The 26276-nt window shown below is 44.1% G+C and overlaps 1 protein-coding gene across 1 annotated transcript; it reads right to left on the bottom strand.

Moving 5' to 3' along the window:
* Positions 1-596: 596 nt before the first annotated feature.
* On the bottom strand, positions 597-23519 carry MEP1A (meprin A subunit alpha). The gene is made up of 12 exons (XM_075923142.1): positions 23492-23519; positions 21990-22030; positions 21792-21867; positions 21369-21486; positions 18559-18734; positions 13781-14002; positions 12894-13043; positions 9280-9495; positions 7308-7775; positions 4854-5027; positions 1820-2024; positions 597-958 (listed from the first exon to the last, which is right to left on the bottom strand). The coding sequence occupies exons 1-12, from the start codon at positions 23517-23519 to the stop codon at positions 778-780; spliced, it is 2055 nt and encodes a 684-aa protein (XP_075779257.1). The 3' UTR covers positions 597-777.
* Positions 23520-26276: the final 2757 nt, after the last annotated feature.

Raw genomic sequence — 26276 nt, 5'->3', positions numbered from 1 at the left:
TTTTAAGGCTTTGTTTTGCTCTTTTGGGCATTCGCTTATACCCAGTAAAGTCACTGAGAGTTTTTTCATCACCTTCAATGGGCTCTGGATGGAACCCACAGAGCAGACCAGCTGTGAAATATTTTATACATTCATATGGAAAGCTCCTATAGAATTTATAAGAAAATGATCATAAGGATTCAATATAAAATTATATCCCTGATATAAAATCCATTGGATGGTTGAAAGAGTCATAGAAAGGAGCATTCATTCTATAACATGTTGTCCACCAGCCTCTCAATGGGTTTCAAGCAGCATAGCTCAATAGAAATTACTGAAGCTATGTCAATTTACTTCTGCTGGAGATTTACGCCAATAGGGATTTAGAGTAATTTCTATAGTGGCCTATTGTATTTCTGAAGAACCTATTGGGTGCTGTCCCTGTTGAATTCTATGGGCTTGTTCTAGAAGGGAATTTCTCTCAATCCTTTAAAAAGTTCTCCCCGTAAAGTTAACTATTTTACACTGGTTAGACAAAATGCATGAGATCACCTCCTTCCTGCTTGTCTTAGAGTGAACAACAATCTGATAAAAGAACATGCTGAAGAGTCTCCAGATCATTCTCACATTATAAATCTTTATTAAACAACAGTTTTAGGTGAGGACTTTTTAAGTGTTATGCCCTGCAGCATGAAAGCGTCATCACTGAGAACTTCATAGAACATTTCCATATCCACATCTTGAAAGTTTCCACATATTTTTATTCTGGAATCTGTTGTCATGAAAGACAAAACTCTCTTAAGCACCAGGAAAAACATCATACTGAAACATTGAGCTTCGGGTTAGCATGGAAACAATTACGATGATTAATACTATTGTTCCGGCAGTTCCACCAATGATCATTCCAAGGGTATTCCCGTAGACTTGTGCCACCTGGCATCTCTCACCTGTATAGAAAAAGGTGTGGCCTGAGGCACATCTGGGAACAAAAGGCAACAATTGTAAAGGCATTGTGGGTACATCTATGGTGCAAGATCTTCCCTCTACATTTAGAACTCCTGCAAGAACTAAGGAGCCTGGCTGCTGTGGATTGGTTGGTTTGAGAGGGTGCTCCATCTAGATACAACCCTAGCTAGGGTCCAATGGGAAGCCATCTCATCACAGAGCTGAGAAGGAGAGGGAACTCAAGGAGGCTCCCAACCCCCACATACACACACCACGGTGGCTGGGATAAATGGGGCAATTCCCAGCAGATGGGTTTGGACCAAGGCTTCCTTGTCATCCCTGCTTCTTTTATGGCAATTTAGACCCCATAGAAACACCTACACCCCACTGAGGATTGCAAGCAGAGCCATCCTTAGGATTTATGGGGCCCTCTGCAGTACATCAATGGCTATTAGCCAGGATGGGTAGGAATGGCATCTGTTTGTCTTATTAAACTGGGGCCCCTATGTCCGATGGCAGCCAGTGGGGGGGGGGGGGGAGATGATTTTTTTAGAGATGTGATTTCATAATCTTCAGCAACAAACTAATGACATATTTTTAAAGCAACATTTAAACTAAGGTTCTGTAGACACATGGATGGCCATTAAGTGGTGTCCCCAGTTTTCAGATTCCCTACACAAGCGCATCTTCTGCATATGGGGAAGGACAACCCCGATTGCTAGTAAGAGAATTCCCAAAGTCTGATCAAAGGGGTGCTGCATTCCTGTCACTGATGTGCTATTAATGTCTGTCATGGGGAACGGAGAATCTTATCCTCCCCTGGGCTGAACACTTCTTAGATTCATCGGCTAGTGCATGAGAAATCTGCAGCTGGCATGAAAGGGGCATGTGGTACCTGCAGCTCGCTTTCCCCTTCACGTTCACACAGACTCCATCATTCTGGCAAGGGTTTGGATCACACGCATCCCCCATATTGGATGACCAAGCTTCAAGGGGGCCAGTGTTCTGGGCTGACCTTCTCTGCCTTTCAAGAATGAGGCCTCTGGCGCTGGGTTGGGCTAGTTTAACGGGGACTTCAGTGTGTTTAAGATAGGTGAGATCTTGTAAAAAGAGGGAGGGAAAGAAAGTGGTTAATAATAACTGACATTATTGTACATTGTGCTTTTCATTCCAAAGGATCCCACGGTGCTTTACAAACAATAGCATATTATCTCTCCTTGCTCCGCATGGGGAGCTGTCTCTGGTATGGGAGGAAGATCTGTAGGTGTAAAAAGAGAACATGCCTCTTCTATATAGATAGAGCTATCTCTCTCAGGGTTTGTCTACGCTGCATTCCTAGTTCGAACTAGGGATGCAGTGTAGACATACCCTCAGTGTGTATATACATATATTTTCTATATGTGAATGAGACAGGCAGAATTGACCAAATTAACTAAAATCTGCCTGGAATGTTGAAATCCGGATGCATATTTTGCAGTCTGAATACCACCAGTAACACATGTAGGAATCACTTCACCAAAAACTGAGATCGCTTGGTGAATGGCGTAAATGCAAGACTTCTGTGGCAGCTGTTTCTGAAATGTCCTCACACAGGGCTAGCTAGCAAGGGGGAACTACAAGGTTTTAAAACATGGATGCCAAGTTGTCAGAATCAGGAGGGGGGTTATTTTATTGGGCACTGGGGGGTTTTCAGGTGATGCAAACGAGACAGGCTGCACATTAACCCAAGTGGAACCAGACAGCTAGCACAGAAAGTTGGCAAAGTTTGGAGGGACTATGTAAAGGAAAATCTTAAAGCAGAAATAGGTGACTCAGATTATAAAGGATTTCACTGAAACACAGTGGAGTACAAAGATCAATTCTATAGGGATACAAATCCCTGGTAATAAGAATAGATATATAACAATGAGGTTGTTCTCACAGCTTCCAGATCAGGAAAAGGCTCAGGAGCTCCATGAGGTAACTAATTGTAATGAAACAGTAATCAGTGGTGATTTCAAATAGCATGGTATAAGAGGTCAAATGTTGCAATGGAATAAGGATTACACTACGGCTACACTACAAGCTTTTTCTGGAAGAGAAAATGCAAATGGAACGCTCATTTGCATATGTCACTCTCATTTGCATATTCTCCTCCGATCCTTTTTGCGGAAGAGGTTTTTGTGCAAAAAAGTACTCATTGAGGAAGAAGGGCGCAAAAGGGGTTCTTTGTGCAAAAAGGCGCCATCTACACACTGCTTTTTTGCACAAAAATCTTTTCCGCAAAAAGGATCAGAAGAGAAAATGCAAATGAGAGAGTGACATATGCAAATGAGTGCTCCATTTGCATTTTCTCTTCTGGAAAAAGCTTGTAGTGTAGCCGCAGCATACTTAGAGTGGTAATTTCTAAAAACAGTGAACAATTGCTTCTTGGAAAGAGCATGGTAGAGAACAGAGGAGGAAAGGCAAGACTCATTTTAGAGTGAGTCTATTACACTTACAACACCGCAGCAGTGCACCTGCAGCACTATAGCTGCTCTGCTGTAGTGTTCAAATATTGTCAAGCCCTTAGTAATACACTGGAGTTGGGATAAAAAGTTAGCTGACCTCACAAGACAAAAGAATGGAAATTATGATTCTTAGACACAGGATGGAGGCTATTCAAACAACCTTTGCAGAAAGTCCCGGCAGGAATGCATACTCTTCAACAGCAAAGGAAGCATGCAGGCAAGTAAAAGACAGCTGCGGGGTGAAATTTTCAAAAGTGTCTGAGCAACATAGGTGCCAAAGTTCATTTTCAAGAGAATTAGATCCCTTAGGTTCAGATCCTCAAAGTTGTCCTAGAAACCATTAGGCATTAGGTGCCTTGAGGATCTCAAACCCAGGACCCTAGATCCCAATGAAAGTCAATGATTAGGCCTTCTAAGGATTTTGACTTCCCTTTATTTCCATTGAAGCCAATGGGACTTAGGATCTAAAAGACAGAAGTCACTTTTGAAAATAGAATTTAGACTCCTAAATTACGGAAGTTCTTCTGAAAATGTTACCCCAGAAGATCAAATGGCAAGATTCAAGAGGTTCTTCGACCAAGGAAATATCCTTCCAAAAATGGACACCCAACCCTAAACTAAGCAATCAGGGCATAAGACAGGAATTAGCAGCAGGGATAATTGCTGGACATATAAGAGCTCATTGCATCAATCAACAGTACATCTTATTTGGAATACTGAGTTCAGTTCCCTTCCAGACATTATTTTCCAAACAGACCTAACAGGTCAGTTTTTAAAGGTATCTAGATGCCTGAAGATGCAGATTAGCACCTACTGGGGTTTTCAAAAATGCCTAGATGCCTAACGCTTATTGAAATTAATGGGAGACAGACACCTAGGCTATGTCTACACTGGTGCGATCTTGCACCAGAGAAATGCAAATGAGGCTAAGTGTGAAATATTTCTGAGCCTCATTTGCATATCTAATGAGCTGCCATTTTTGCGGAAGAGGCTCTTGTGCCAGAAGGAGCTGTCTACACTGCCCCTTCTTGTGCAAGAAAAACCCTCTTGCGCAATGCCGCTACGCTGATTATTTTCAGGAACAAAGGCATTGTGCAAGAGGGTTTTTCTTGTGCAAGAAGGGGCAGTGTAGACAGCTCCTTTCGCAAAATGGCGGCTCATTAGGTATGCAAATGAGGCTAGGCGATATTCCATGCTTAGCCTCATTTGCATACTTCTGTTGCAACAACCCGCCAGTGTAGACGTAGCCCAAGAAGCTCTTGAAATAAATCTTAAAAGGTGCCTATCTGCATCTTTAGTTACCTAAATATCTTTAAATTCTGGCCCAGAAAAATAGAAGGGGCTCAGAGACTGATGACAAATATATTGGAATGTCCATCAGAACTGATCTTGCAAGAAGAGCCAATTCAGTTTCATGAGGAGAAAGAAATGATTCTGTACCTTTGAATTCTGCAAAAATAATGAGGTCATCATTTTTTAGGAAATTCCTCTGTCTCAGCATTTTGTGAGAGATGAAAGTGCTCCATCCCCAATCTAAGCTTCGGTTACAGTTGCAGGAAGGGTCAAATTTTCCAACAAGGGATGGTTTATCCCACATCGAAGTACCATTTGTACCTGCAAAATAATATGGATTATGCATGCTGTGTTTGTAATCAGCAAAAAGCCTCGAATCAAATGTTATTCAGCAGTAGATGTTAAAGCCTTCCAAGGACCTTTTTCTGCATTAAAAAAAACTATTGGTGGAGTCATGCCACAAAATCAGAGTGAGATTTTGAACATGGTGAGAGAGTTTAGGGATTGTGGATTTTATCCATCATTATTGTTCTGTTAAAATTCTTTGCTAGTAAAGACATTAATATAGAAAAGAGCATACTGAGAAAGCAATGGAGAGATGGGGACTCAGCTGTTGGAGTTTTACTTTTCCATCAGACTCTCTCTTCTTCTTCTTCTTAGTTTGTATAAAGTATCACCGATGAGTTCTAGTTTTGGATTGGCATCCAGCACTGTGCTAAGTGATGTACAAACAGGACAGAAACACTGCCTCTTCCTCAAAAAGTTTATAATCTTAGTGTAAGGCAAGAGGCAATTGATGGAGACAGAGATTTGGATGGGTAAACTACTGGCTAATCTCTGGATGATAATAATTTAGAACTGCCCCAGATTTCAAACTATTTATTCACTAAACACAGCCATGTCAAAGTATTGGATGACAATCTAAATGTGATCAAAGGCATGTCTACACAGCAGGGCTAAAGCCGAAATAAGCTATGCAACTTTGGCTATGACAATTGTGTAGCTCAAGTCAAAATTCAGTAAAACCTGTGTTATCTGGCACACCCAGGGATTAGGTCATGCTGGTTTTCTAAAAATTCTGGGGGAGCTGACCTGCCATGGAGAAGGCCAGGAGGCACGGGGGCGGAGCTGGACAGCCACGAGTTGTGGAGGTGCCAGTCCTCCAAGAGCTGCAGGGGAGCCGAGGTGTGGCCTGGCATCAGGCGGCCCTCCCCTAGGTACGTACTGCATGCATGTCTAGCAGGGGCTCGGGGGAGCATCTGAGGAGCAGCTCGGTTTACATCGCCAGTTTCTCTCTTTTTTTTTTTTTGCTTTTAACAAGTTTTTTCCTGACGTGGAAATTTGCAAGTTTCTAAAGTTTTCTGGCTAGTTAAGTCCCAGATAGCACAGGTTTTACTGTAGCTTATTTCGGCTTTTGGCACGGTCTACAGAGCAGGAAGGCCAAGGAAGAGCACTCTTCTTCTGACTTTCCTTACTCCTCCTAAAATGAGGATTACAGGAGTTGGAATAGGAGTCCTCCATCTGGACATTATTTCAACATTGTGTTGAAATAACTGTTGTAGTGTAGATGCAGACTATGGTATTTCGGAATAACATCAGTAATTCTGAAATAACGCTGCTTTGTAGACATGCCCTAAGTTCTTTGCATTCAAGATCACCACAATCTTCAAGTTCAGTTGGTCAGGTGTATTACTGGAAGGCGATGCTCTTGTGGTGTCGGAATGCCACATTGTGACACACCGCTCTTCGGATAATGTCATTGGCTTGGAAGAATTCTGAGCCCATTCTCAGAACACCGTCAGAATTCTGAGTCTTGACTTGGCTTTGAAGAACTTTGCAGGGAAAGTCAAACTCATATCTCTGGGCTCATTTGCCCCTAGCATAACAAATAATAGTTAGCAGTAAACACCCAGCACTTAGGCTGTGTCTAGACTGGCAATTTTTTCCGCAATAGCAGCCACTTTTGCGCAAAAACTTGCCAGCTGTCTACATTGGCCGCTTGATTTTGCGCAAAAGCACTGACGTTCTACTGTCCAAAATCAGTGCTTCTTGCGCAAATTCTTTGACGTTCCCATTCGGGCAAAAGCCCTTTTCCGGAAATGGTTTTGCACAAGAGGGCCAGTGTAAACAGCTAAAAACTGTTTTGCGCAAAAAAGCCCCATTGGCGAAAATGGTGATCGGGGCTTTCTTGTGCAAAACCGTGTCTAGATTGGCACGGATGCTTTTCCACAAAAAGGGCTTTTGCAGAAAAGCGTCCGTGACAATCTAGACGCTCTTTCCTGCAAATGCTTTTAACGGAAAAACTTTTCCGTTAAAAGCATTTGCGGAAAATCATGCCAGTCTAGAAGTAGCCTTAGAGAGCATGTTTTGTGCCAGGTGATCGATCTTTTGTCAAGATTGTAAATGCTTCCCATTTTACAAATAGGGAGTCTGAGGCATAGAAAAGGGAAGAGACTTACCCAGGGTCACCCAGCAAAGTCATGGAAGAGCTGGAAATAGAAACCACACCTCCCAGCTGCAAGTCAATGCCCTAGCCACTGGATCCCACGCCCTTTCTCTTGGGCAAGCTGCTTTAGTCATTCTCATGCAGAAGCTGCTTACCGGGCATAATCTGGCTCCTGTCTGTTGTGAAGCTCCTGCTTGGGGACATCCTGCTCCTGATATCAGGGTGCTGGTCTAGCACCGTTACAATAGCTTGTCTGTTCTCCACAGGCCATTTCAGAGCTTCATCGTTCTCTCCGCTGCACAAGTGAAAAGCAATGCGGCAGTAGTTCGGATAGGAGGACGTGCCTCTAGGATACAAGGTTATTCCATAGCCATAACCCTCCGAGCTGTAAAACCGAGGACTGAATATCACAGAGCCTGAAACAGAGGTCTGGAGAAGGCGGGAGAAGTTCCGAATGAGCCAGACCGCGCTCGGGCACGGGGTCTCCGTGAGGGTGACATCATCAATAACAATTCCACCAGAAGAGCTGTTGTGATTGCCCCTTAGTCCTTGGAAGACGTACCGGAACTTCTCTTGAACATTGAGGGTCACATGGGCAATTTTCCAATTCTGGTCATTATCACCTATGGGAAGAAACCATAACCAGGGATTAATAATCAGGTACTTTGGGCCTGAGCTACATTCCAGAATTAGGTTGACACCAGGGGACTTACGTGGACCTAATTATGTCAGCGTCTACACTGGAAAGCTGCTTCCACTGAAATAAGTGGCCCACTACACCGACGTAATAAATCCTGCCTGGTTTCTTAGGGAGCCTCCCGGACTGAGGCTCAATCATCCAGAGTCACCTGATGCCAAACTGGGAGATCAGCCTCTAAAAGTCCAGCAGCGCAGCCGGTCTAAGGAAGATTCCCTACCTACCCTTGCCCTGCACTGCTCCCAGAAGCAGCTGACCCTGTGGCATCTAGGTGGAGGCAGGTCTCCGCATGCTGTCCCATTGGTGGGAACTGCAACCAGTGGGAGCTGTGGGGGTGGTACTATCTGGCAGGGGCAGTGCGCAGAGCCTTCTGCCCCCCTCCTCCCCACACCCTTACGGGATGCAAAGACATGCCAGTCCCTTCTGAAAGTGCCACAGGGCCAGGAGAGCTTTAGACTCAAGACACCACCGACCGAGCTTCAAAGCCACCTGAGGTAAGTACTGACTGACCAGATACTACACCCCCAGCTCCTCCTGCACCACAGCCCTCCTATCCCAGCCTGGACTTGCCCCCTCTCCAGAGCCCACACCCTGCACCTGCTCCTGCACCCCGAATCCCTCCTGCTCCCAAACTCCTGCCATACCTAAACTCCATCCCAGACTCTGTACTCCTCACTCCTTCCTGCAACACAAACCCCTGCCCAGCTCTGAACCCCCTGCCACACCCAAACCCCTTCTCACAGCCCCCACTTCCCCACACACCCCAACCCCATCTCCTGTCCCCTGCCCTATTCTGGTGAAAGTGAATGAGGGTGGGGGAGAGGGAATGTTGGAGGCAGGGGGAATGGAATGAGTAGAGGCAGAGCAAACCCACGTGCAAGTTGCCAGAAATAAAAGCTCATATTTGCATTAACAATGCCAAGGATCGTTGCTCCTGTTTGCATGAGCATGCCAATGTCAATCTTTTACAGGCTTGCTCAGTTCTTAGCAAGAGCATTAAAACGGTGACCTCTTTTGTTTGGGGCCATTCAAATTTCACCATCCAGGGCTTTGGTACAGCTGTCCATCTGGTAGGTGTGTTATTCTCACATACCAAAATGCCTGTCTGGATAGCAAGATGCTGACCTAATAGGGATGGGAAAACTCTTGTGTTTCTGAAGCTCTGAACACTAGGGTATCCTCTGCCCCATACTAGCGTTCCCTGTAAGCTGAGCACTTGGGTGGCCACCCAAGAGGGATTCAAATGTCCCCCAGCTGATTTGCAGAGTGCCCACAGCACTCACAACCAGCCGCGTGTGTTTCTATTGGTGGTGCACAGCTACACATACCTTGGTGCACATAACAAAATTGATTCTGCACACAGATGGAAAAAATTAGAGGGAACGCTGCCCCACACCGATTTCTGTAATCGCCTTCTTTTTTCAAAATACCTTGAAAGGTTTTGACTTTAACCAGCTTGTTAACAGCCCCAGTGCCGTTGTCCTTTCTAACCCAGATGACAAGCTTGTCTGAGGGGCTTCCAGAGATCTTGTAGAAGAAATGGAGGCACTGCTGAGTTCTCTTTGGGTAAAGGATGCGGGATTCTAGGAGAGCCGTATCTTCTGCCTTGCCAGATCCAGTATCGAAGTACATGAAAGAGCCAGCATCTACAGAGAAAGGGAGAAGCAGTTATTGCCTCTGCTTCATCTTTCTGCATGCTGCACATGACTTGTGGCTGCAAATATGTAAGTGCCGGGCAGATAAAGCATGACTAATGAATAATGCAAGAATAATTAGTGGTGCTTAAGCCTTACAATCCCACTCTCTTTTTAGGCATTATGTCTTATCCCCATGTCACCAATGAGGAAACTAAGGCACAGAAAGACTACACAAAAGAACCAGGAACAATGTTCCCTCTAATTTTTTTTCTTCCATGTGCGGAATAAATTTTGGTATGTACACTGAAACAAGTATGGATGTGCACCACCAGCAGAAACACGTGCAGCCATCTGTGGGCACTGTGGGAACTCTGCTAATCAGCTGAGTGGCACCTGAGTCTCTTGTGGACAGCCGCTCAAATGCTCAGTTCACAGGGAACACTATCCAGAAACAGTATCCAGTGTTCCCTGTGGGATCTGCACTTGCACAGCTGTTCACAAAATAGTCCCGGTGGATTAACAGAGCTCCCACAGCTACATTTTGTTTTTACAGGTAGTGCACATTTGCACATGCTTTGGTGCACATAAAAATATTATTCTTCACATTAATGAAAAAGTCCACATATGGATGGAAAAAAATTAGAGGGAACATTGGTCTCCACAGGCTTGAATCCAGTCTCTCTAACCATTGGACTGGACTGTTACCCAGCCAAAGTCCCTTCAGTTACACCTGTGGAATACAAATAGGAATGTGACATTTGGGGATCCCCAAACCGGAAAGGGGCTCTTTCACTAGCTGCCTTGTGACTTTGGGTGCCTTAATGCCATGCATTAAGCTCAAAGCCCTAATGCCAGCAGCCAGCTTTCAAGCATAAAGGGCTTCCACTCAATTAATTACTTCTTGCAGGGTGATTCTAATAGCCTTTCTACTTCTGAACTTGATGGTTATCAGGAGTTCTGGACACAGGTTATAGTTTTGAGTGTAGGCATGGAGATGTGCAAGTTAAAAGTCTCAGACTACTCATTGCTTGGAGACATGTGCAGCACATTGTACTTGTAATTAGGCTGCAATAATTGCATCACCTCCCAGCAGTGGGGGAAGGGAAAGAGTCATCAGGCAATAAGGGCACCTTCTGCACTAGCTGTTTATATGAAACAAAGTCCAGACACCTGGCATTATGCAATCCAGGGAAAGATAAGGGTGGACTAAGGCAGGAAGGAGTTTCTGATGCCCCTCCCCTCGCCCCCCATCTGTGTAACCATGAATTCCCATAGTCGGAAAGAATAAAGACCTGCAAGCCCACGTTTAAAAGGGAAGAGATGTTTAAAGTGCAGCCTAGCCAGAAACTGAGGATCAGCCTCTAAGCAGGGTTGTACTATGCCAGGTGCCTGGATTTAGTTTCACAACTAGTCTGGGAGGTGCCCTTCCTGCCTGATTATCCCCCCCCCCCCCCCCCCCCCCCCCACACACACACTGCTTGGAGGTGATGCAGCAGATGTATCCTAGTTACAATTATAATGTTTTGTACACATCTCCCTGCATCCACTATAACCTGTACACAGATCTCCTAGGCTATGTCTAGACTGCAGGCTTCTTTCGAAAGAGGCTCTTTCGAAAGCATCTTTCGAAAGAGCCTCTTTCGAAAGAGAGCGTCTAGACTGCACGGAGAAATTTCGAAAAAGCGGCTTGCTTTTTCGAAAGAAAGCATCCAGTGAGTCTGGATGCTCTCTTTCGAAGACGCCCTATTTACATTGAAGAACGCTTTCTTTCGAAAGAGGAACTTTCGAAAGAAGGCGTTCTTCCTCGTAAATTGAGGTTTACCGCCATCGAAAGAAAAGCCGCGTTCTTTCGAATTAATTTCGAAAGAACGCGGCTTGAGTCTGGACGCAGGGGAAGTTTTTTCGGGAAAAGGCTACTTTTCCCGAAAAAACCCCTGAGTCTGGACACAGCCCTAATGACCATCAAGTTCAGGACATTACATGCTTTCATAGAACACCATACTTATTCTACATTTCTCCCCAGTGACATTGCGAACAACCAGTTGATTCAATTGCTTATCCCAAGAGGGTTCAGACCCTCTGCTCTCTCCAGGGATGTCTGGTTTCTGATTGTCACTGGAGGGGAAAGGATTCAAAGAAAGGCTTGGTGAGCCTACAGGATGCTATATCGGTGGCCCACAAATTGATCCAAATGTCATTTCCCAGTTCTACTTAAACTTGTAGCTGACCCCATGTAACCAATCCTGCATCTCCATATCTTCTTTCCTTTAGTGGCTGGTCCACATAGGGGATTAGAATCTACACTGCTGCCAGCAAATGGAATTGCTCCTTTAGCTCAAGTGATGGGAGCTCATGCTTAGGGTCTTTATACTTGTGCTTCTTATTTAGGCAAAATTCCCACCAAAGTCTTATTTTTCTGAAGTCTGTGGGAGTTTTGCCGAAGTAGTGGACAATTAGGCCCTTAGCATCAAACAAGCCTTTAGGAATTTTTCGTTACTATATAAGCAAATACTTTCTGAACACCGATGCTACTGGGTTCTGTGACTGGCTCATAATAGAGACTGATCTTTTCTTTCTTTCTTTTGTGATTCCATTAGTTTAAAAAAACCCAGAAAACTGGGGGGTTTAGAGTAAAATTGCCAGAATTGAACCTGGGGTCTCTACCGCATGAGCTAAAAGCCAGCTGGCTCCCAGCTAAGGCTACAGAGCAGACTCATTATCTCTCTGTATGTGGTCTTAGTGCCAGTAGGGGGGGGCAGTGCACCAACTCCAGAAGGCTCGTGGGTTACAGAAGCACCTTAAAAATCACTGTTTGATTCTTTAGAAATTTTGATCTGACAATTCCAGCCCCAACATGCCTCACACTTCGTTTATGTTTAAGATGTAACAGTTATCAGCGAGTTACATGCAATTCTTGCTGTGCTAAAATCATTGTTAAGCAACCTGAGCCAGGTACTGTAGGTCACATTACAGCATATATTCATTATTCCTCTAGTTAAACCCTAATACATGTTCTTTGCCCTCTTTTATATTGTTGCTCTATCTGGAGAATGCCATGTACATTGCAAAAAGGTTGCTGATTTAGCACTGGTGATATCCCCACCTTTGTACCTCACTATCAAGAGAAAGCACAGTGACAAGGAGCCGAGGAAAGAGAACTGGGGGTTAGCTTGGTTAGAATGACAACAGACAAGCTTTCTTTAAAAGTATCCTCAACGACAGTCATTCTTTTCCTGACTTGGTCGCTTTTTTCAGTTTGATCAGCTGCCAAGATTTTCCAGGTGTTGGCAGCAATGTTAGCATCTGTCCAAAGGTGTCTTTAACCCACAGCTATCACCATTGCTAAGGCATGAAGGAAGTGACATTTGAAGCCCCTAACTTTTACTCAGGTATGTTTTTTATTTTACCTTTGCAGCGTCCAACGAGTGTGTGGTCTTCTTGTCCTGCGAGGCTGCTCTTCTTATGGACCCAGTCGGCATCATCTCCGGGTCCTTGAACCATGCCGCAGATGTTAGGGAACTCAAAAGCACACTGGTCCAAAAGGGTGTGAGTTGAAGCTGAAAGAACATGCATATGATGAAATCCAAAGAAGCAAATCAAATGCCTTCTGTATGCTTTTCCTGATGGACATGTTTCTGTGTCACACACCCCATATGGGACATATACAAAGGGCTCAGTCCTGCAATCCTTCCCTCCCTGACTGGTCAAAATGATTCCTTAGGGCACTATTACACAACGTGTTGGTGCCTGAAGGTAGCAAATAAAATCATCTACCTCTGACTGATGCATAATCTAACTATTGCTTGATTTCTTGGAACTGTCACAACCGAGGTGACCCTCAAGCAAAGGTCATAAGGAGCACAAGGTTGGAAGGGGAACCCTGAATAAAGCACAACGTAGGAGGAAGCACAGAAATGGATGAGTGTAAGTCTTTAATTCCATAGGCAGTACTTGGGCGGTGCACCACCTCCCTATAACCCTGCCAAAAACTTAATTGCTATATGGGCTGCCCCACATGTCCCTCACCTCTTTGGGTAGCATGAGTCACCCCTATTTATTCACTTATCGGACCACGTCAAAAGCAGAAAACAATTGGGAGAGGGGCAGAGAAATAATGGGCTCCTCTCATTACTCATTGCCATGAGCCCTGCCGTAAGGTCAGCTAAGGACAAGTTTCCTGGAGTCCCTCCCTCTTTGGCTCACTCGTCTTTTTATTTATTTCCTTAGACATGAAAATGCAAGGGGAACAAAGAAATCATATGAAAGTCCAAAATATGGGCCAGCGTGGGCTTACTGCAGTTGTACATGCGATTGAGTCTTTCTAAGTCCATGCTGCTGAAATCCAAGCGCTGGCCAATAATGTCATTAAACGCTGGAATCTTTGCAGTGATTGTTGGGATACTCTGATTTTTGTTAAATGAGAATGGCTCATAATGCATTACTGATTCATAGTCATAAGGGGTGTTCAGGTCGGAGATTAACTTGTCGTCATATTTCACAAAGTTGTGCGTGTGGCCTGGTGAAAGAACAAAGAAACGAGTCATTCTTCAAACGGCCAGAATCTTTCAGAAGGCAAAAATGTCCCTAGCATGGACATACTAAAGTCATAATAAATCAATGCAAAATGCAGTCAACAAGGCAGATTCAAAACCAAGTACAGTATGGTTAGTATTACACTCTGACCTGATCAGTTTCTGAGACAATTTTGAAAACAAAATCCTCTTATTCTAGATCCCAATTGTCACTTCATGTGTACATTGCTTGTGCGCATTTAAAGAACTTCCACATGCTGCTTCTGAGCTCTATCATGGGTGAAGGCATCTAGTTTGTCTTATTTGCTTCCCTTCTCTGCCTCCTTTATGCCTCCTACTCTCCCACACCAATCCAGCAAAATATGTATGTAACAGCTCAATTTACCATATATTGACCACAATGCAACCACGCATACACTTAAAAGCTAAACCTAAACTTAAGTGCTTTGCAAGAATTGGATGTCAGAGTGCTCAGTGTCTCATAGGGCAATGCCCTAAAGAATGAGGAGCCTTTAATTGCTGATGCAAATGTTTGCCTGGGTATTTGGTTCACTCTAAAACATGCATCCCTGTTCTGTACAGACTGTGCTCTAGCCTTGACTGGCCTTTGGGACAAAAGACATCTTCCATTTAGGCTACATCTAGACTACAAAGGTAAGTCAGAAAAAGATAAACAAATTGAGAACTGCAGTTTGCGTATCTTTTTCCACTTTTCTGTCGAAAGAGACTTTTCCCAAAATTTGGTGTGTCTACATGGCACCAAATTTTGGAAAAACCTGCTCTTTCAACACATCCCTTCTTCCTCATAAAATGAGATTTACAGAGCTGGCGAACGTGCGCGTCTGCTTTTTCACAAATTTTTCCAAAAAAGCGGACGTGGTCTTTGGACGCGGCATTGCTTTTCACTGCATTCTAGAGGCAGCCTTAGAGCTGAATGAAAATGCAGAGTTTTGTGATGCTAGATGTTATAACATCTGTCGTAGTTCCAACCATTTTCTCATATCTAGGTCACTAAGACGGTAATTTGGTTGCACAAGCATAAAAGATGGTAACATTTCCATTGTTCTCCTGAAAACAATGTTGCCATTAAAAAAAAGGAAAGACCTTGTTTTCAATGAAAACAACCTCTATTTAGCATGAATAATTTACAAAAGGGGACCAATTTCAAGGTTGCAGGTTTTGAGGAAAAGCGAGAGAAAAAATTAACATTTCAAATCACACTGAAACTGTTTTGGCTGCTTCTCGCCGCTATTAAAATTCTCATTACCCTCAATTCAAAATAGCATTGAATGAACAATTATTGCTAAATAGCCTCACTTCTATGGTTTCCGAGTATAGCTTATTGGGAGATATAACCACCTGCTCAACAGAACAGTCTGGGGGTCAGAGCTGAGGACTATCTGAACGTTTATGTTTATTTCCTTTTAGAGACCTGCACTGAAACTTACCTGGAAAAACTATAAGAAAGGATGTCATGCCTGCTGGTGTAGCACTCTAGCTTTTTACAACTCGGAGGAAAGGAAGTCCCTGCAGAAGATCAGCTATCTGAGAACATGACCAGGTTTTTTAGCAGCTTCTCAGTAAATGAATGACTTTTAGATGAAGATCTGTTTGGGGAGCAAGCTGCTAATAAAAGAAGCAGCTGGCTGGTTTCACAAAAAACTTAGCTGGAACTTTTTGCCACTAAGTCGCAGCCAGAGGAGTATCCAGTTTTTATGCAGATGCAAGATATGGAGGAGGGCCTATAGAACTTTCCTATTATATCTCCCGTGCAGTGCCCAGCTACAGACGCAGTCGCTGAAGTCACTAGGAAACTTTAAGAAGAGTTTTCCCTCAGTAAAGTCTGCAGGATTTGTCCCAGAGGAAAGTAGAATCTATAGCTTGTAATGACACCTGCAAAACATTGAGCCTGCAGTAAAATTTTGCACTTCCTGTAATTTTTCCTTTTTCTGCATTATGCAGGAGAACTTTATAATGGTTTCCGGTCAATTACCATTTCATTGAAGGAGACATATTTGGGTTGAGAGGCAGTAGAGAGGGGGGTTATGGATCACATGAAATGAATAAAGAAAAGTGATAACTGAGTATCTCAAGTGATCAAGAAGGCAGACGTGTTTAATGTCTATGTTACTTCAGTCTTCCATAAAAAGGAGAATAGTGGTGGGATACTTAGCACAATATGAATAAGAGGGAAGGTATGCAAGCCAAATTAGGGAAAGAACAGGATATTTAGCTAAACTAGATGTATTTAAGAAAGCAGGGATTGATGAAACTCAGCCCAAGGTATTAAGGAAGCAATCTAGAACCATTACCATTAGCAATTATTTTCCAGAACTCATGGAAGATGAGAGAGGACTGGATAAGCACAGACATAGAATTTGTCTTTAAACTGGGGAGCAAAAGGGACCCATGAAATTATAGACCAGTCTCCCTAACTTCAAACCTGGAAAGATTTTAGAACAGGCTATTAAACAATCAGTTTGTCAGCACCTAGAAGATGATAGGATTAGAGGGTATGTCTAGACTGTATCCTTCTGTCGGCAGAGGGATGCAGATTAGGCTGGTTGACATTGCAAATGAGGTGGGGATTTAAATATCCCATGCTTAATTTGCATAAAATGGTTGCCGTTTTGCCGACTCAGTACTTTTGTCAGCAAAAAAGAGGCAGTCTGGTAGAGGGGGATCTGTCAAGAAAGAAAGCCTTTTTTGACAGACCCCTTATGCCTCCTGCAAGGAGGTTTATAGGATCTGTCAAAAAAGGCTTTCTTTCTCGACAGACTCCCCCTCTAGACTGCCTCTTTTTGATGACAAAGTGCTGAGTCGGCAAAAACGGTGGCCATTTTAATGCAAATTAAGCACAGGATATTTAAATCCCCACTTCATTTGCAATGTCGACCTGCCTAATCTGCATCCCTCTGTCGACAGAGGGATGCAGTCTAGACATACCCAGAAGGAATAGCCGGCATGGATTTTTCAAGAATAAATCATGCCAAAGCAACCTAATTTCTTTCTTTAATAAGGTTACTGGTCTACTGCAATGGTTTTAAAAGTTAGGTCACAGCACCCTAAAATCATAGAATCATAGAACCATAGAGCTGGAAGGGACCTCAGGAGGTCATCAAGTCCAGCCCCCTGCTCTAGGCAGGACCAAGCCCAACTAAATCAACCCGGCCAGGGCTTTGTCAAGCCAAGACTTAAACACCTCTAGGGATGGAGACTCCTCTACTTCCCTAGGTAACCCATTCCAGTGCTTCACCACCCTCCTAGTGAAATAGTTTTTCCTAATATCCAACCTGGACCTCGCCCACCACAACTTGAGACCATTGCTCCTTGTTCTGCCATCTGTCACTACTGAGAACAGCCTCTCTCCATCCTCTTTGGAACCTCCCTTCAGGAAGTTGAAGGCTGCTATCAAATCCCCCCTCACTCTTCGCTTCTGCAGACTAAACAGACCCAACTCTCTCAGCCTCTCCCTGCTCCAGGTAAACAGCTGGTGGGCCTGCAATACTGTTTATCTAAGTGTCCGTAGCGACGGAGCATTGCAGATCCCTGCAGTTCACTGTTTCGAACCAAGGGGAGCTGCCAGCAGTGGCGGCCTGGGCTCTGGGCTCTCCAGCTGCTGGCCAGCTCCTTGACCCTCCCACCCACACCCTTGGGACATGTGCCCTCCTTATGCTCCCCACTCATCATCCCTGAGGTTAGCTATTAGGGAAAACTTTTAAACTATAAGAATGGTTACATTCTGAAACAAGCTTCCAAGAGTGGCCATGGAATTCCCATCATTGGCAATGCTTAAGAGCAGGTTGGACAAACACCTGCCAGGGATGGCTTTGGCTAGGTGGTTCTGCCTCAATCCAACGGTCTGCACCAGGGGACTTCTTGAGGTCCCTTCCAGCCCTACCTTTCCATGATTCTATGACTTGTGGACTCTTTCAGCACATCTGAAAATGGGGGTAACTCTACTGCCTGGGCAGGTTAGTCAATTGTAAGGATCGGAGACTGTTTTCTACTAGGTGTTTGTTCAGCATCTAGTGCAACGGAATCCCAGTACTGCTGAAGCATAGGGGCTCTCTCTATTTGATATTTGTATTGTATTTTATGCTGCTGGCTCAAATCCAGTCCAAGTTAATAGCAACTGAAAATTATTTCCATCCGATGACTGTTTGGTGGCCCAAGTGAGGTGAGTTCTTCTTAGTCCAGTTTAGTGATAAAAACATAGTGTATAAAACCTGTATCAACAGCTGGGTTGATTTAGTTGGGATTGGCCCTGCCTTGGGCAGGAGGCTGGACTTGATGACCTCCTGAGGTCTCTTCCAGCTCTATGATTCTATGAGTTGGCTATACCAGCCATGCCATGTTGGCAGTCCCAACACAGGTGCATGAGTACCAGCCTTTAGAAATGCCCAACATGGTATCCTTGACTCTCATCTGGCTCTAAATTTCTATCTCAGGAGGCTTTAAAATCTAGTGTGTTAGTGAGGGACATAAAATACTCTCATTCTCTGTACTTCCCAAATTCTGTATTGACATTTAAACTGACCTGAAAGAATTTCATCCCACCAGATTGTCACATAATCATCCCGGTCTGTCCTCGACTGTTCATGATAAAATCCCATCGCATGTAAGATTTCATGTTCCACAATAGCTTTGTAGTCACACCTCAGCCCAATGGAAAGATTTTGTCCAGTCTGCTGGTCACCAACCATGGACCAACACCTGAGAAAAAGAGAGGTTGCACAATCATTGAAGCATAAACGTGTAGGACTAGAAGGCATCTCCAGAAGTCATCTAGTCCATTCCCCTGCATCCAAGGCAGAACGAAGTATTAGTGAGACCATTCCTAACAAGCAGGGCTCGACAATCTATGTAATCTACTCGCCTGTGGCGAGTAGATTACAACCTGGAAGAGCTGAGTTCGGGCAATCTGCACATGCACAGATTGCTGGATAGCGCGGCTGGCTAGCAGGGCTCGCCACAGCTCGGCGAGCCCTGCTAACAAGGGTTTGTCTAACCTACTCTTAAAAACTTCTAGTGATGGAGATTCCATGACCTTCCTATGTAATTTGTTCTAGCACTATGACAAAAAGTTTTCAGAATGCCCAATCTAAACCCTTCTTGCTACAATTTTTGCCCTTGCTTCTTGTTCTGTTCTCAAAAATTAAGAACAATTTTTCACCCTCCTCCTTAGAACAACCTCTTACGTACTTGAAAACTGTTATGACCCACCTCAGTCTTCTTGCCTTCAAACTAAACCAACCCAGTTTTTAAAATCTTGACTAAACCTTTAATCATGTTGTTGCTATCTCTTGGGAAAAGTTTTCAGGTCTTTATTTAAGGACTCAGTCTATTTGTTTTATTCAAAATGATGTTGAAAAAATTGCTCATGTGAATATTTAAGAAATGAATGTTGCTATTTATTATTTGTTAAGGTACGGGCAATGTGCTCAGACACTGAGGGTATGTCTACACTAGCCCCCTAGTTCGAACTAGGGATGCTAATATATGCATTTGAAGTTGCAAATGAAGCCCGGGATTTAAATATCCCGGGCTTTATTTGCATCTTCTCATCCGGGTGCCATTTTTAAATCCCCCTAGTCCAAACTAACTGTCCGCAGCTACACACAGCAATCAAACGTTAACTCCAACTAAGTCCTTAGTTCGAGTTAACGTTTGAATGTCACATGTAGCCGCGGGCAGGTAGTTTGGACTAGGGGGATTTAAAAATGGCACCCAGACGGGAAGATGCAAATAAATCCTGGGATATTTAAATCCCAGGTTTCATCTGCAACTTCGAATGCCTACATTAGCCTCCCTAGTTCAAACTAGGGAGCTAGTGTAGACATACCCTGAGACTACATCTACACTGCAGGGTATTTACGCAAGAAGTCTTTTGTGGAAGAGTTCTTGCACAAAAACTTCTTGCACAAAAGCGCGTCCACACCTCAACGCACATAGCTTTTGTGATGCACTTTTGCACAAGAGAGCATCTATGCTGCATGGACATTCTTGCACAAGAAAGCTCTGATGGCCATCACAGAATGGCCATCAGAGAACCTGTGCTTCTTCTTTTGTACAAGAAACCCCTGCAGAGAGTCCACACATGCCTTTTTGCACAAGAGCTGTAGCACAAAAAGGAGTTATGCCTCGTGGGAGGAGGTTTACCTACACCACAAAATGCCCTCTGTTCTGTCAATTGACTGTAGATTTTTTTGTGCAAAAACATGCTTGAAGTGCAGACACTCCACGGGTTTTGGGGCAAAAACAGTCGTGTTTGTGCAAAAACCTTGTAGTATAGACATAGCCAGAATGGAGGCAGTCCCTAGACCGGCAGCCAACTGAGACATTATCACAGGCATTATTTCCCTGTTAGACAACCTCATTCACAATGTCTTGGGTCTACAAGAGTTACAAACATAAGAAACGCCATACTAGGTCAGATCACTGGTCTTCCAACAGTGGTCAGTGCTTCTAGCAGTTGGTGCTTTAAGGACACCCTGAGAATAGATCAGGATGGGGTGCAGGATCTGGGAGGGAGCTGTGACCTTGGGCAGGAATGCAGCGGTCTTGCAGATGTTTTGTGTTGTGACCTTGGGCAGGGAGTTGGGGTGCGAGAAGGGGTGGAGAGCCAGGTCAAGGCTCTGATTGTGACACACTTATTGTAGGGGGGTCCCAGCCAGCAGCCCAGCAGGACCCTCGGGCAGGCTCTGTGCCTGCTGTGCCCCAACACACTGTTAAAAGTGGCCGGCTGCTGGGGCCAGCATGTGTATCTGTGCAGCATGCTATGAGAGGGAGTTTCCATGTGCTGCATGTGCCCACAAGCACAGCCTAGACAGCTCCCGTTGGCCAGTTTCTGCAGGATATCGGTGGCTCGGAGTATTGTGGCCAGCTGGATCTGAATGTTAGGTGGGCTGGATCTGGCCTGAGGCCATTTTTTGGCCTATCCCTGGTATAAGAAAAGGGAAGATCTTATGTCATTCAATGCTGATTTCCCTGGATGACTCAGAACTGACTCTGATGAGATCCAGAAAGATTCTCTTCAGGCTGGAGGAGAAATGAGCCAAAGCAGAGAGGAGGACAGGGGAAAATATAAAAATCTTTATGATTCTGAAAAGGCCTTTAAGAAACCCCAAGAAAAAAGAAACATTCCTAAGTGATATACAGGACAAGATTCTTATCTTTTTCTAGCTGCCTCCTTGAACTCAGTGATCTGGGGATAGCTTATACGTAGGAAATAATAACTGTATTTCACTAACCTGAGCTTTCATAGCATCTTTTCTTCCAAAGATTTAGAATAGAAAATCTACACAAAGAAAATTGAACAAGAATCTAGGGTGTCATCACAATACTTGCCCGTCATCTTTTAGAAACCGTATATAGGTGCTCTCTCCTTCATATGGCTTGAAATCCACACAAGACTTAAGACGGAACATTTCAAACGCTTCAAGTATAACTCCCTTGGCATTCAGCTCTAGAAAATATATTTCAGATAGTATCTTTAACACATTGCAGATCGCCTGTCTGTGGAGATAAGCTATGTTCTGTACTTGCATTATGATATATCGCAGGAAGAGACAAACCCTTTAAACTACTATATTTTTTTGCTATAACTGTGATGCTGTGGAATTTCATCTTAATGTGATTGGTAGCCTGCTAATTAGCGTACTTTGAAAAGCTTTTAATGTCATAATGATGTTTCTCTTAGGGTCAAATTCTGCTACCATGTTAATTCTAATGAGACCATGATTTGGCCCTAAAATTTGAAGAGTATTTTACCTAGGTCATCACCCAGAATGTAGGGAACAGGGAACTTCCATCTGTAGAACTCATTTCTCAGTCCATTGCGCTCATTCTGTTGAAAATAGAAGGAAAGATTAAAAGTCAATGATGCATCCATTGGCATAGGAACGAGGGCTAATAGTACTGCAAATATGATGAGTAGGAATCACATCCAGCTGTTTACAAAATACTTACTGGCAGTAAGATATCCCCTTGAAAGAGGTTCAGTCCAGCAGCTGGAAAGGAATTTAGGAATAGATTATTTAAGTTAAATCTCACATACTGCATTTCATATTCTGAAAAATGCTGAGTTTATAGAACTCATGGAAGTATCTAGCCCACGAGTGACATTTATGGATAATTATTAAGGGCCAGTGTCTAGTCTCACTTAAGTAAAGGATCTGTCAGTAAACTACCAGCAACTGTTGATACCTAATTTGACAGGTTATGGAAAAGCATGTTATGAGTTTTACTCTGCATTATGGCTGTCTATGCTCCTATGTCTTTGTCTCACTCTAGAATGATCATAGCTTCATAGATTTTAAGTTGAGAGGAAACTATTCCAACCATCAAGTGTGACCTCCTGCATAACACAAGATGTAGGATTTCATCTCAGGATTCCTGCATAAAGCCCATAACTTCTGTATGAACTAGAGCTTCTGTTTTAGGAGATTCAGTTCTGCTATAAAGTGATAGAGAATCCACTATGTCTTTAGGTAAGAGGTTCCAGTGATTAATAAATATAATATAATATAATATAATATAATATAATATAATATAATATAATATAATATAATATAATATAATATATACTCAAAATCAAATTACAAAAAACAAAATGAAATGAGATGGGTTAATTTGATTGTGTTTTCCATGTAATTTCTCTACAGTTCAGACAGAAACACCATAAAGCCACTAAATTACTGCTCACTCTAGAAAACCAGTTGTTAGGTGGGGAAAACAGAGCCAACTGGCTTCTAAAGACATTCCAAATTGGCACTTCTCTCTGGACCATACCGTAAATGGAAATAATATAATTCACTTCAAAGTAGATTCCCCTTAACTGTAGATTTGGTCCAATGCCCCACGTCTTCAGGAGAAAAAGTCTCTGAACCCTCGGGGAAGTTCGTTAATAGCACAAAAGCTCAATATGACTTGTGATTTTCATCCAGGAGAAGCCCCAGGCTTGGACAGTAGGAGTTTTGCAGGGTTAAGAGTCAGGAATTCTGGTGGAGTTGCAGATGGCGTTCACTCCTGTTTCTGCTCACTGCTATGGCTCTCTGTGGCCCCTGCCTGGACATCAGCCATCCAGTTTTTCCATAAAAATGCTTAAGAAATGCAGGTTGCACTAGTATTTTGTTTAAAGGCACTTCAAAGGGACTGCACAGGCATTAGAAAGGCAACCTACCTAAATTTATTCCTGGAATGTCCTCCCTCAATTCACCAGCATCAGCGTCACGTGCTATAAAAAATCAACTGAAAGTCATTATGCATCCAACAGAGCAGTTGTTGGGATCTGACCCTGATCCCCCATCACCACCCTCAGAAAATATCTCAGCAGTAAAAATAATTAAGGGAGGCCTTACCATCTTCCTTCGGAAGGTGTCTAACCTGAAAACAAGTAAAATACATGTTGTATAAGATGTGTAACATGCTGAAAGAGAGGAGCTGCCAATACAAGTTGGCAATAGACTTACCGAGAATGTCGCGCAATAGGGAAAACATAGTATGAGACACAGGCATGGGAAGAAGTAAGTGGAAACCATTCTTGCAGGAGAGAAAGAAAACAGGGTGTCTAATAGCTTGCAATTTATAATTCAGTGAACTTTGTACTTACTACCAGGAAAGAAACTTTGAACCCATCATTTCTACCGGTGCAGTTATTAGAATATCAAACTTCTTTCAGCTGCGTGAGATGGTGTCATTATCATTGTTTGCCTAAGTTCATCTGCAAGAATGTGGACCTGAGCAGCCTGGTATCTTTCTGTCTTCATTAAAGTGCTGATGGGCCAGACTCAGACCTCAAGTACTGCTTCCAGGTCTGAATTTGGCCCAGAGATCAAGGAAGTTATCTCTGTTCCTGGCTGCAATTTACTCTGTCAACATTATGAGGTGATTCTACTCTAAATTACTCTGGCATAAATCCAAATTAACTTTCATTTGCTTGAGTGGAATTACTCCTGGGCTGTGTCTAGATTGGCAAGTTTTTCTGCAAAATCATCTGCTTTTGCGGAAAAACTTGCCAGCTGTCTACACTGGCCGCTTGAATTTCCGCAAGAACACTGACGATCTCATGTAAGATCGTCTGTTCTTGCAGAAATACTGTGCTGCTCCTGTTCGGGCAAAAGCCCTCTTGCGCAAGAGGGCCATTGTAGACAGCACAGTGCTGTTTTCCGCAAAAAAGCCCCGATAGCTAAAATGGCGATCGGGGCTTTTTTGCGGAAAAGCGCATCTAGATTGGCCACGGACGCTTGCTTTTCTGCAAAAAGTGCTTTTGCGGAAAAGCATCCTGCCAATCTAGATGCTCTTTTCCGAAAATGCTTTTAACGGAAAACTTTTCCGTTAAAAGCATTTCCGGAAAATCATGCCAGTGTAGACGTAGCCGGGGGCTACGTCTACACTGGCCCCTTTTCCGGAAGGGGCATGTAAATTTCACCAGTCGTCGTAGGGAAATCCGCGGGGGATTTAAATATCCCCCGCGGCATTTAAATAAAAATGTCCGCCGCTTTTTTCCGGCTTTTAAAAAAGTCTAGACTGGCCCCGATCCTCCGGAAAAAGCGCCCTTTTCCGGAGGCTCTTATTCCTACATTTTTATTTAAATGCCGCGGGGGATATTTAAATCCCCCGCGGATTTCCCTACGACGACTGGTGAAATTTACATGCCCCTTCCGGAAAAGGGGCCAGTGTAGACGTAGCCCTGATGTATAACCCTTTGAGTTTGATGGAAGAATTTGCTACAGTGCTGTAGAAACATATACTATAATCTCTACAGGGTTAACATTCTGGCATGTCATGGCCCTTCTATCTCTCTCAATGGGTTTTACCATAGGAAAATATAATATGCCTAGCACATAACAACAGACAGATAATTTGCACACAAACAGGGCAAAACATATGTATTATAAACACATGGCTCAAACTCTGTGCAATGGTTAGCTTCCCAACCTACCTGCCCCCCCCTTCTTTTACATCCTTTGCTCTGTATTTGTAGATTAATGTGTTTATTATAGCCAAAGAATCAATGATAATTATAGTTAAAGCTCCCTAAATGTTAGGGTGACCATTTTTCCCTACACTTAACACAGGACACCTGGTAAAATTACTCATATTCAAGCAAGTTCAAGCCAATCAATCATGCAAACATTTTAAGTGACATGAAGTTGACTAAGCCCTTGTTTAAAAGAAATATTGTGTGGCTGGATTCTTTTCATGTACGTTCTTGCCTTTGTGGCTTTAGTGTTCCAACTTTCTGTGCTTAGTGTTCTCCATCCTCCAATCGGGGCTGGGTCCCTGGGATGGACCAACCTCACCCATTACCTGACACTGCATCTTCCCAGAGCAACACTTTGGGAAGGGGAGCATGCGGGGTCATGTACCCCCCTGTCCAGATTTCTCCCAGGATTCACACCAGAATGTGGCCAGCAGCAATCTTTTAGCGCTGTGCAGCAGGGAACAGATGGAAGCTACTTGCAGCCACAGGGAAGGAGGGATGACTTGGCATGTGTCTTTGCAGAATTCCTCTCATCCCCTGTCCCCTAGAACCCATGTGTTGGGAAGCTATTTGTCCCTTCCTGCCCATGCAGCATCAAAACGCAGCTAACTCCTCCAGGCTGCTAGCCACCCATATAACGTGGGCAGGAAGGGGTTAAACCCTAAGGATGCACAGTGCACCAGGGCCCAGGGAGCCTGACTCAGGGGCTTCAGCAAGCCAGCCAGAGTGGTGGAGTTTGTAGGTTCAGGGCATGAAGAGGTTGGAAATGTCTCCCCACACCTCTCCAGAGCTTAGCTATGCTGGCAATGTGAGGGGCCTTGGCCCATGCAAAGCTTGGCTCTGGGATAGAGGGCCTTGGGATTTCCTGACATGCCGGCCCAGCCAAAGGTAGTGAGGGAAGCAAGGACCCTGCCAGCCAGGCTGCTGGTGAGCACAGAGCTCTGACCAGGGCCTGGCTCTCTGGACAGTTCTTGAAGCAGGATACCCCCTGCGAGGGGGTATGGAAGAGCGGTGGGGGAGGAGGCGCAAGGCAGAGGGAGGACAGCGTGAAGGGAAGCATGTAAAGGGCCAGTGGCTGGGCAGCAGACATGACAGGTAACCTCACCAGCAGTCTGGCACCAACCACAGCAGCTTGCGGCCAGTGCCAGCTGGAAATGGGGTGGGGAGGCAGGTCCCTGCCGGCTGAGAGCTGGCGCACAGTAGGGGCTGTGCTGATGGACCAGCAGGGAGAGTGGCCAGTCTCATGCATTGTATCTTCACCCTGCCACCTG

Source organism: Pelodiscus sinensis, chromosome 3 (genome assembly GCF_049634645.1).
Source record: "Pelodiscus sinensis isolate JC-2024 chromosome 3, ASM4963464v1, whole genome shotgun sequence".
NCBI classification, from domain to species: domain Eukaryota; kingdom Metazoa; phylum Chordata; order Testudines; family Trionychidae; genus Pelodiscus; species Pelodiscus sinensis.
This window is presented reverse-complemented; position numbering and strand designations above follow the sequence as displayed.